General features: G+C 35.0%; 1 protein-coding gene across 1 annotated transcript in view; it reads left to right on the top strand.

Moving 5' to 3' along the window:
* The window catches only part of LOC101739714 (uncharacterized), a 29,350-nt gene extending 19,283 nt beyond the window's left edge, over nucleotides 1-10,067 (top strand). The window contains exon 2 of the mRNA XM_004922591.4: nucleotides 7,048-10,067. Coding sequence (XP_004922648.1) covers nucleotides 7,048-7,103 — 56 coding nt within the window. The 3' untranslated portion in view covers nucleotides 7,104-10,067. The remainder of the gene's footprint in view (nucleotides 1-7,047) is intronic.
* Nucleotides 10,068-13,107: the final 3,040 nt, after the last annotated feature.

Here is a 13,107-nt window from a genome sequence, read left to right as displayed (position 1 = left end):
AAAAAAACCTTGTATTGACTAATTTAGATTCTAACTAGTGATTTGTTTATTCAGGCCAACAGGAACAGGAAGCTATCAATTAACACGCTGCTCCTGTTTAATAGCCATTCGTTCAATCATTTCTATTTATCGAAGCAATTTTAAAGGTCCGCGAACGGAATTGGTGTAATTTAAAAATATTCAAAACGAAAACAGGCTTTTCGATTGAATAAATAAACGTAAAACAAAAACACACTTAAATAACGAACCGAAGTAACAATTAATTTCGTTCTTTTTTTATATCCTGTCGATACTGGTCAGGATATAAGAGCGGATTTATAAACTTATTGCATTGCCAACGGTTCTTGGTGTGCAGATTTTTAAGTTGATCAGACATATTCGTTTTGGTGAAAATCACGTTCAAAGATTGCGTTACAAAGAATTAAACTTCCATACATATGAAGCTGAATAAAGCGTTTTAAAATATTGTAACAGTCGCAAGTTGACTTTCAATATTATTGAAATGTCAAAAAAATTTATACGATGACTGCCCGTGGGTATATTAATTGGAGGACAAGGTATGCTTTGGAGACTGTTAAAACCAGGTGCACTAAAAGTAGCAGCAATAACCGCTTCAGATTTTCTTGAACTAAGTACCACCATTTTATGTCCCCATCATCCGTCTATCTATATATAGAATCATTACTTTACTTTTGCCACACAGCTTCCCAAGGTCCTCATCCTAATTCCTATTTTCACAATTACATATAATAGATGTACGTGTAATTTGCGACAAGGCTTGCCAGGTGTTTGGGACGAAAAAAAAAATCCATTCATGTCACAGTATGTGTTTGCAAAATCAAAATAGATCTGTCAAAAGGATAATGGCGGTAGCATGCAGAAATATTTAGGTAGAAAGACTGGTTCTCGGAAAAAAGTGAGTGCTGACATAGTGAAAACAGATCCATTCTAGGCAGTTCAAAGTTGGCAACACAGTGACTTGCATGATAAAATTAGATCACCAACAAATCTTTCGATTAGGAAATATTCAATAACTTTGTCAATCTGATCTGGTAATAAACATGTGTTCCGTACTTTTTAAATTCTAATAAACTTTATAATTATAATGCCAATGGGCTCAGAGTAAAAATGTTTTGATATAGAGCTTAAATATTAAATATGCAGACAAAGTTTCAAATTCTTATTTACGCAACTGTAAATGCGTTGCTTATGCGATTAAGTTGAAAGTTTGTTGATACTTGCACATTCTCGTATAACAAAATATTATGTTATAGTAATATGAATGCATGACGAGCTTTCGGATGTGAGACCTGGAGAGTTGACCAAGACACTCACGAACCGACTGCAGGTATTTGTAAATAAGTGCTTGAGGTCGATACTCCGCATATTCTGGCCAGTCACTATCTCTAATAAGGAGCTTTGGACTAAATGTGACCAAAATCCCATCGCGCAAGACATTGCTCATCGGTAATGGCGTTGGATAGGACACACTCTACGGCGCAGCGGAGTCAACGCAGCATCAATCGCGTTTGAGTGGCAACCGCTTGGCAGGAGAAGACCTGGTCGCCCTGTACACACTTGACGACGCACCGTAGAGAGTGAGATGAGAACGGCCAACGTGACCTGGAGTGATGTCAAGGAGCAAGCGCAAGACAGGGTAAAGTGGAGACAACTTGTGAGGGCCCTATGTACCAGCGGGGTACCCTAGGACTACAACAACATGACGAGCTTAGGCAGGAGCTTTTTTGATAAACTTGTATTAAGGCACATGCGAAACGAAACGAACGTACGAACCAATAATGAACCCTACGACCATTTTACTAAATGTCATAATCGAAATATACTTTTTGGCAAAAACAATGATAATACTATCAACGTGGAAGCTACTGTCTGAAGGCAGATTACAAAATAATTATAAAAATCGTGGACAGCGTACAACGAAGATATGTGGTAACAATTATGTATAATAATAGTTAACGTAAACATGGACATATTGTAATTTACCATTCAATACTTATCTACCCACCTCATTATACATTTTAATCAAGAATCTAGCCAGACATGTATCTCAACACAAATTATAATAATTTGCAGGCGATTTAAAATAATGGCTATACAAAAACGTTGGGACAGAAATCTTTTTATTAAAACGCCTCTAGGAAAAGATATCTGTATCCAAAACATGCATCTGTTAATCATGTTGCGTTAAATATTTTTGCATGTTTTGATTTCTGAATGAACACAAAAAAAATACAATTAAGATCTTATAGAAAACGAATTACCAGACCTGTCATCTGATTTCGCCGAGATAGCGTTTGTTAGGTACTTAGTATCGAATGTTATGATAAATAGTTCCTTTGTCGACGTACCTTTGACAGTAATTGGCTACGGTATACTAGAGTAGCCATAATACTCGTAATAAAATAATAACCAGAGACAAGTTGACACGCAAGGGCGGATCCAGCTGTGGCGCCAGGAGGGGGTCACATAGTCGTGGGCAAGTTAAGAACTTATAATTTAATTTTGATAACAATAGATAATAAATAAATCATGATGTTCTTCAATTAGTCTAAGTTAGTTCAAGTCCTGGAACTAGCTGGGGGGGGGGGGGGGGAGTCATGACCCCCATGACCGTAAAAGTCCGTCCGTAAAAGTTAGTTTATTTTTATGTGGCCGTCGTCCCTGTCGTAAACAATAAAAAAAAAGATTTAAGTACAACATTAACAACACCCAACTGAGGACTCCCCTTGCAACTGTTTCCATACCGATTTTAGTCAGTGTCGATATACAGCAGTTTGGGTGTGAAAATGTAAAACAGGCAAAGCTACGTCCATACGTATAAAATATTAGTGCGGATATTTGTAATATTAAAATATCATTCCGATTTATTTCACCAACATTCAGTTTTTTTATTGTTTAGATAAATGAACATGAGTTTTAAGTTTCAGTTTTTACAGTACAACGGCTGTGCCACCCTTTAAACCGAAACGCATTAGTGCTTCGCGTAGAATTAGGTAGAGCGGTGGTACCTACCCGTGCGGGCTCACAAGATACCCAGTAATTACGCAAATTTCAATTTTACCGGGATTCGAATCACGGCACAGTCGCATCGCTACAAATACGCCTAATCCACGGTGAATTTAAATTTTCACATTTATTAATGGGACTGTCAGAAAACGGAAAAATTACAAACATATAAGAGATTGAATCATCAAACTGTATTGTGGGTATAAACGAAAAACATTTCTCTTACTACACGGGCACTTACAGCTTTTTGGAATCATTTGTGATAATCTCTATCTTACTTACGAAACAGAGTTCCTTTCGACAACTGGAACCAATGTATTTATAAAATTTATTTTTATTTCAACGATCATTTGCCACGGGCCACCGTTACAATAGACACCACAGCGTCATTGCGCCTCCTTTTCGGATTTCCGGGTTTTTTCAACGAAGTTTTTACCAACTTCAAGACGTGAATACGATAGACGTGAAGACGTGAATACAATAATTTTATAATTTTAGCCTAATACCATTTTTTTTCCCTACCTAAGCTGATGGTCTACAGAGACCATATCAGCGTAACCTTAACTAGTAGGTGAGCTCACGGGGCTCAAACCTGACGATGTCGCTAACACGAACCCTAGCAAGAGCCGTGCTTCGCAGAATTTACTACCGGATCGGAAACGCGAATCACTTAGAAGATCCGGTGAAAAACTCAGTGGGCTTAATACCACTAATAACTGACCAAGATCGTCCGGATAAAAAAAATACATTTTAATTTATATTTCAGCTTTCAGATTAAGCGAGTTCTCATAGTTATTAAACTGTATTTATTGATTTGAAGTCTGCTAAAAAAACCATGTCAATTTCAATAACCGACAAAAAAGAAATATATAAGGAACCTTATGTTTTATTGTTGTTCAGTATTGTTAGCCTGCGTAACCCAGGTAGCACATTCGATAAATAACCTTACTTTTTATGGTGTGTGTTTTTTGTTCAGTTTTTTCTTATGTTAGACGAGAATAAGGACCGGTTTTCTTTCGCGAGTACATACGTCTCACAGCGGTCTCACATCGCTTGGTGTTTAAAAATTACACTTTCTTATTGTTTTGTTTGTATAGCACAAGATAAATATTCGTGTTTATACGAGTAATCATCGGGTACACGACAAAACAAATGACAAAAGGATATACCTATCTTATTATGTGTATTATTTGTTATACAGTGCAATACATATCGTATATACATATATTACAATAACAATTATACTAAAATCTTTATAATTATATAGTGAATTTGATTAATTATTTTTTTGTTTATGGACAGTCGAGCTCACATTCCATCTGGCGTTAAGTGTTTAGCAGGAGACAGGCAAATTTACACGGCTTGGCCCAATTCTGACACGAAGTATGAGTCACGGCTTCCGAGGAGTAGAATCGTTATTTTAATTGAGAATTCGATCGTAACGTCTCACCGCTCCCAAGAACAGATAGATGGTTTTGGAAAGGATTTTATATTTAGACTAGCTGACCCGGCAGACTTCGTAGTGTCTCAATCGATAAACAAAAGACCTAAACTTTTGTATAAAATAAACTTAAACAAAAGGAATCCGTCCAGCACGGGACACACCAAAGGAAAAAGAAAATTGTTATTTTTATTTAATTATGAGCATTTTCATATTTATCTACCTTTTAAACCTTCTCTGGACTTCCATAAATAATTGAAGACCAAAATTAGCCAAATCGGTCCAGCCGTTCTCGAGTTTTAGCGAGACTAAAGAACAGCAATTCATTTTTATATATATTAGATAATATACACTACCTACGCAAAATTGTGGGTAGTTTTAAGTTTTGCTAGACAACTTTAACTGTACTCAGGCACCAATGAAATCAATAATAAAAATGCAATACGAACCTTCTCTACTTATTCATCTATATTTCAAGGAGGACAGAGTTCAAATTCGTTTGTAATTATTTAAATAAACTATTACAATGTTGCAAACGTGATCTGTAATCTAAGTAAGATGCGTCTATTGCTTTTATGTTACCGATAGGCTCTTTATTTAAGCAACGAACAAACAGACAAAGAAAAAAGTACATTTAAATTAGGCTGTTCCTTAAGAATTTAAATTTGATTTTAATTACGTCTGTCTGGCGGTATAGCGTTAACTTTTAAATCTAGTTTTAACGTGATCACATTCTCATAATATAATATATTAGCCGTATATTATTTACTAGCTTACTTAATTTACTGTAGGAAGTTAAACTGAATTTTTATTCGTTTATCTATTAAATTTCTGAACGCACTACTCGTACATAGTACGATTATAATATAATAATAATCAAAATAATATTTTATTAATATAATATATATTCTAATAAATATATAAAAAACCCAAGAATTAGCCGTAAAAGTAGTATTAATTAGTTATGTATACTTGTAAAAACCAAAGAAAATACTATGATGTTTTTCAATCGCGATTTGGAAATATCTTGTTTAATTGCTTAGGCGGCTGAATGATCATCTCTCGGCCGGTTTGGGTGGAGATTGGGGTCCATCATCGAAATTGTAGTGCCATTTTGCCTCATTCGGTGCCAAAGCATTCGTCGTGCCTTGATGGTATTTTAGAAGGTTAATTTGTGCTGAAGTTCTCTTAATAAATAATGAATAAGGTAAAAAAAAACATTTATGAATTAAAGAATTGAGATTTGGCGCTGGAGAAAGATGCTCCGTATTCGGTGGAAAGCATTTCGGACTAACGTATCAATTTTGCAAGAACTCAAAATCTTCTCGCGGCTGTCATACGAGTGTCTTCGCAGAGTCCTTGAATACTTAGATCTCATTGGAAGGAAGGATGGTAACAACCTTGAAGCTCATCGTGACTGGTAAAGTGGAAGGGAAAGAGCAGCCCAATACGTCGGTCCGACTAAATCCGCACCGCTTTTGATTCCATATTTCACAACGCCCTCCACACCGCCAGAGATAGAAACAGATAGTAAAAGATCGTGCGTGAGGAGATGATACAGAATGGTGGTCACAACCCTCAGCAATGAGGAATACTAAGCAAGGAGGATATTTAAATAATAACTGTGGCCTTGGCTTTCGCTAATGTTCTAGCGGAACGACTGCCATGGAATCTGTTAAGCTGTCGTCAAAATTTTTGGCGTCATGTGTATATGTGTCCCTACAGATGGGCCCGTCGTTTTGAAGTTTGGACTTCGAGCTCATGTCTCAAACTGTTATTGGGTTCCAGTAACCATTTAACAACAAGAGAGCTGTACATTCATTACCTATCACAGCATCGCCTGTTCATTAGACTATCTAAGGCACTAAACAAAATTGTTTGATACACTTGCGTAACTTGTGAACGAAATTTCAATATTTTCGAGAAAAAAAAATCGAATTGGTTCGTTTTCGAATAACAATGAGCGATTTCAGCACAATCAACCTACATTTCCTTTCGAGAAACACGTCCGTGGAATGTGAAATGGAATTCATTATGCGGAACCCTAATTCTGATAAATCAATTTAACGTGGGAGCCCTTCTTTCGTGTCTGATGTGATCCCAACCAGACCAGTTTACCGCCCACCTTTATTTGATTATATAATATTTATTTAATTCCAGATTCATTTCATTTAATTTAAAACGCCGGACTGGTTTTTTTTCTTTTTTTATTGCCCTTGTAGGCGGACGAGCATACGGCCCACCTGATGGTGAGTGGTTACCGTCGCCCATGGACTTCAGCAATGCCAGGGGCAGAGCCAAGCCGCTGCCTACCAAAAACTTTAAATGTCTCTCCTGTAAAGATGCAAAAATGTCGCCCATTCACCCCTCAAAATGGTTTCAACCCAGAAAGCAAAACTCCTTAAATCGTTATAAACTTAAAACTATTATCATTGCCATATTACAACTTCGGGTTGCTATTTAAACGCGCTTATTTTTTGTTTTCAAACTAAATTACATATTATATAATATTATTTTAAAGTTTTTACACTACACGTGTTATTTTTTATTTTTAAACTAATTTTATTTAATTTTTTCAGATTACTGGACGCTAAGAAAGCATGCCGATTCTTCATCAAGCGATAAAGAAAATTAGAAGAATGATAGAAAACGCATGATTAATTATAATTCTCTTACAAATCAATCAAATATTTATTAGATTTATTTTCATTCAACTAACATTGTGTTCCTACGTTTAAATGATTTTAAGGTTTTTTTTATTTCGGGGCTTAGAGGCTAAAAAGTCTTTATTATTTTTCTAAAAAACTAAATTAACGAAATTTCATAAATGATATAACTTTTGAATTAATCTGAGTGATGTATTATCTTCTTTTCTATCAATTAGCTATTTCACGAATAGTTAGATTAATAATTATTGTTTTAATCGAGCAATATTCTTTTTTTCTTAAATTGTAACCAAAAAATATGAAACAAATTAAGTGTGAGTATCCTATATTTTGTTACCATACATTACAGACTTAGGGATATCAGTTATAATTGTATTGTGTCTCGACGGTCCTAAATACGTGTTTCAACACGGAGTTACTCTTATACATTAATTCAATAGTCATTCAATAGACATACATATGTAAAATAATAATGTGCACATCCAAAAAGGTAATAAGTCAACGTAATATTTCCCGCGGTTTTCGCCGCTCCCAGACATAAAACTAAAGCTATTTTTAACATTTTAAATTCGCATTTGATACTTTACGTCGTATCTTCTCCGGTGGTTTGAATACTTTTAACTTTTTGCTTTCACTTATTTAGTAATTTTACAGGTAATTTGACGGTAGTCGCACAAAATCTCAACGAATAGCTTCCCTGTGAAAATTAAAAAGCATTCGATACTTCTAAAGAGAGAGAGAGAGAGAGAGAAAAAATTGCTAATTTAATACCCGGTAAAAATAGTTTTAATCGCATCAGTTTTAAAGAGCCAATGAAGTTTGAATAGAGATCCTCAATTACTGCGGGATTCGCATTTTCTTCACTTAAAATGAAGTTTGAAGAAGATATTTCATTCTGTTAATAACTTGAATTAATGCTTTAGATTTTAATTCATTGAAACAACGTACGTGCCTATATATAAATAACATGCTACTATGCAGATTTTCTTCGATGTTAATAGAAGATTGAGATGTTCGAAATCTCTTCTGGGTTCACGTCGAAAAACAATTGAATATGCAATTTCGAAAAGGGCACATCTCTGTAAATGTAAAATGTTCAGGAAATTTAAAAAAAAAACTGATTATTTTCTAAAGCAGTGTAAAATTTAAAATATTAACTTTTGAGATATATTTTAGTGTTAATTAGCAATTGAAAATTAAATGGAATTATTATAAAATGGGTGTAGGTAAGCCTCAAAACTACATGTATATGAAAAAACGTATTTGACAAAATATGCGACATTTGCCCTTTTCGAAATAGCATATTCAATTGATTATTTTTTGTACAGACTATTTATCGGATCGCTTATCGAATTTATTTAACAAACAGACAATGTTATTTAATAATTTATTTAACAGACGGGCAAATTCAAAAATAAATAAACACTATACTCATTCTACAAGATATTTCATGGATTTTCATAATGCGTCCGTATCAAAAGTCACCTTTAACATTAAAAAATGTCTATATTTAATTCATTTTATATTCTAATGACTTAGTTAAAACATTTCGTGATCACGAAAGACGAGAATGTATTAAAAATAAAACTATAAACAATAATTTGTAGTTAATAAAAGCAATGAATACGAATTATTCAAACCGAAACACTGTAAAATGAAATAAATAAAAAAGTCATTTTTTAACAAAAAAACAATAATTATATCGCTTCGTATTTTTCATAATATTTTTATTTATTCATTTGCCGAATGTACTTAAATATCTAAAAAAACATACTGATTGATTATGTATTAGAACGGACACAGACTAAAGATTTCAAGGCATGTTAGTTATGCATTCTGATTATAATATAAAAAAGTATGTGGAAAATGTAGTTTGAAATATCAATAAATTTCACGTTTTGAGATCGTCGTTAAATCCTAAGTTGTTTTTAAGAAAACAGAAAAAAAGACGCGTTTTCTTTAAAAAATATATTTTAAAATAAAACTTTTACATACGCCGATACTTCATAATGGTGTTCACAAATCATCCGATGCGGGCAGTGACCGGATTGCTTAGACATCACAGTTTAAACACGTCTCACCAATCAAACGGCAACGAATTTTTACTGGTGGTAGGACCTCTTGTGAGTCCGCACGGGTAGGTACCACCACCCTGCCTATTTCTGCCGTGAAGCAGTAATGCGTTTCGGTTTGAAGGGTGCGGCAGCCGTTGTAACTATACTGAGACCTTAGAACTTATATCTCAAGGTAGATGGCGTATTTACGTTGTAAATGTCTATGGGCTCCAGTAACCACTTAACACCAGGTGGGCTGTGAGCTCGTCCACCCACCTAAGCAAAAAAATAATAATATTACCTGTAAGAGATACAGACGTATGGTCGAACCTGTCTGGATCTAGAACACACCCTACCGGTACTTCGATTAATTAGAATCTATTTGCGTAGAGCTCAAGTCATTAATTGTCGATCGCATCCACACGTAGCGTACCTATAAGTAAGAATTTTAAACCTTGTTTTTAATCTTAGAATCTAGTCTGAGATCTCTGCAATAATGTATATATATACATATATATATTTTTTTTAATTCTTAAATTATGTTAATATAGGAAGCTTCCTAATTATTCTGTCCTTAGATTTTAGTCTCTTCATAATAATAATAATAAAAAACGCTTAGCCTGTAAATTTTAATATAGAAATTTAATACCTATATAAAAATAAGTCGATTAAGTGCCTAGATTTGTTTTTAATATTTATATGTAAATTAGTATTGTCGTTTGTGTTTTAAAAAAAAAAACCACCCTTTAAATAATTTAGCCTTTAATGTTTTGGTGCAAGCGCTTCTTCGTGTTTTTTAGATTAACAAGTGATATTTTTAATTACAAGATTAATGTACAACTTGCTATTTGTATAAATAAATTTGATAATATAATTGTATTTATTTGGTTTATTTCTTGTCGTTCATTAATTTGGATCTGTTTGCTATAGAAGACACGACTCTTACAAAGGCACCTATAGTAAGTTTCCGCATATAATTTCCAATTTACAGCAAGCAGGTGGTAAGTCAATAGACTACGGGACACTGATGATGAAAAAGACCCATTGTGATCCCTTGTAGACAGTTCATCTTTTTCTACAAAATAGATCCTGGATTTAAATTTTAACCTTATAAATACAATATTACGCTTGTATTAGGTTGCGACAAAAAACAATTAGTTATTGAAGTGAAACTTCTTTGAATCGTTGTGATTTCAAACGCGATGAAACGAAAAAATAAGTCCATAGAGACACAAACACATAAATGTATAGGATTCAGCCGGCGAGAGAATGAGATAGAACATATTAGACGTTCTCTGTCTCTTTGTGCGACTCTTCGTAGCATCCTCACTATCGTCTACTAAACATTGTCCATATACATGTATGCTCCTGTGTAGTGGGATAGTCAGTATATCTATATCTTATAAGTTTCACTTCTACCGTGTGTGACTTGCACACACACACACTTTTGTATAATTATAAACCCTTATCATAATTGTTTCATTAATTAAAGTAGAAAATAGATAATAAAATAGTAAAATAGAGGGAAAAAGGCCTAGGGGTAGAGGTCCCAAACGATGGTCGGACCAAATAGCGGAGGAACTGGGGATGCCTATCAGCGACGCACTCCACCGGGCTGCAGGGCGGGATCGATGGAGACAGTTGGTTGACGAAATCGGACGGAGTCACGATCCTCAGCAGTGAGGAACCGATCGAAGAGAGAGAATTAAAGTAGATGACACCGCAATGTATACGAAGTAGTGAAACAATTACGTAACTTAGTTATACCTACATAGGAAATGTGAAACACGTCGGAAAATGTGAAAACCGATAGGGTTACTTACACGAATATTCAAGTTTGTTCATATTTTAAACACCAGAAAGGTTTTATAGAACCCACAAAAAATAATATTGAAATCAAAACTACAATTACGTTCCACGAAAGCACTAATCAACAAAAATAATAACTAGAATTAAAAAATACTAGCAATCGAAACGAATCTCCTTTAGAAAATATCCTAAATCTACAAAAAAAACACACACACCTACAGAACTGTCTGGAACTTTTCGAAAATCAAAAAGAACGTCGCGAAATACTTTTGAAATTAGTTACTTCCTACCCACTGGACATGGAGTCCGAATATTCGGAGGTGTCCCACGCGATGCACGCAGTTAAATTAAAAATAAAACAAAAACAAAAAAAAAGCGTCAAACAGGCAAAAGGTTCTGCAGTGTTTGTTATTTCTGTTGATTTATCGTTTTGAATTCAAGTCAACCACAGATTTAAAAAAAAAATCTTGAAGCTTTTTTTTATGATTGAAGGATTACTGGTAGCCCGAAAGCCTTTCCAGTTTCACCAGGACAGGTGGGCGGGAGCAAAGGCAGGAGAGGGGGTTTCTTGAAGTACAAAATAATATACGTATCATGCGACAACTGAAGTGTATACACTGTATAAATTTAACTAAAATAGAGACTAACAAAGATCTATCAAAGTCTCAATATCATTGTTTGAGGGATGCTCCATTTTTCAAACCGCATGTTTGCTATGCGGCAAAAATAGACAGGGTTATGTAATGACACCCAACTGCGAGGACTCACCTGCCTTACGACCAGTAAATAAGGGTTAGCAATCAGAATATTCTAAATCATCAGTCAATGGTCCCGAAAACAATCCTATAACAAACGGTTCAGTATTCATTACAATCTTTGATCTTGAATACGACGGAACCCAATGGTGTAAATAAATAAAAGTCCAATAGAGTCCGAGCGTGACTCATCCGATTGACGGAAAACGTTGAGTCACCGAGTAACGTGTCCCTACTTGTAACTTTGTCTCTGACCCGTGATTCTGACCTGTGAGTAATGATGGAGAAATTTGGGGATTATTTTTTTTCGTTGAGGTATTTGGTATTATTTGGTACGTATTAACGCCACCGCAGCAAAAATTCGGTTAAACTTTCTTTTATGGTCCGTCGATGTTGGGTAGGAGTGGGGATTGGGATTAAATGTTTACCCCCTGCACCATTCCCACCCTGCGGAACCCCTTCCTTATGAAGATATCCAGGAGAATTTTTTTAAATTAAAATTGCATTATTTAGTCATACTCGAAGGGAGCTTAAGTTTGAATCCGCCTTATCTCCGGCGCTGCGGGAAGAGCAGCCCTTCCGCCCTTGCGTGCTGTGTGCTTAGTGCGAGCTTTTTAACGTTCTCGATAGCGTAAAAGTTAATTCAAATTTGTATCGTTTGCCTACGATTGCCGCTAGGGGCGCTGTTCCAAGTGCATACAAATTTGAATTAACTTTTACGCAATCGAGAAAAAAAAATCGCACTGAGCACACTGCCCTCGGGCCATGTGCTCACACGATTTGAAGCTGTCGTTTCTGATAGCCACAGGTCATAAAATCGAATAGGTTAAACTGTAGAGGATTATCTTTTATAGCTTTTTTACGCATGAGTGGACGGCCTATTGCATAATGGCTACTCCATATTTGAAACCGGAGATTTCATAACTTTGCCGCGTAAATAGGTAGAGTGGTGGTACCTAGTTAACATCAATAATTACGCAAATTTATAACTTGCGATTTTGATTTGCATTACAGGATATTTCTTCGTCAAATGTTCAAATGTTGTTCGGAACTTGTATATATGCAACCTTATCTTGCAAATGTCTTAAAGGTGTATGGGAAAATATAAGATATTTGTAATTATATTATATTTTGTATTTTTCAGTGCGCTTAGTGCGAGTTTTTTAACGTTCTCCATAGCGTAAAAGTTATCTCAAATATGTATGGAGTTGGATACGGGTTCCTACGTTTGCCGCTAGGTGCGTTGTTGCAACTGCTTACAAATTTGAGTTAACTTTTACGCTATCCAGAACGTTAAAAAGCTCGCACTAAGCACACGGACGCCATGGGAATGTGAAGTAGTCGTTAAGCGCCTT

Source organism: Bombyx mori, chromosome 14, assembly GCF_030269925.1.
Source record: "Bombyx mori chromosome 14, ASM3026992v2".
Taxonomy (NCBI): domain Eukaryota; kingdom Metazoa; phylum Arthropoda; class Insecta; order Lepidoptera; family Bombycidae; genus Bombyx; species Bombyx mori.
Note: the sequence above shows the minus strand (reverse complement) of the source record. Positions and strands in the feature narration are given on the sequence as shown.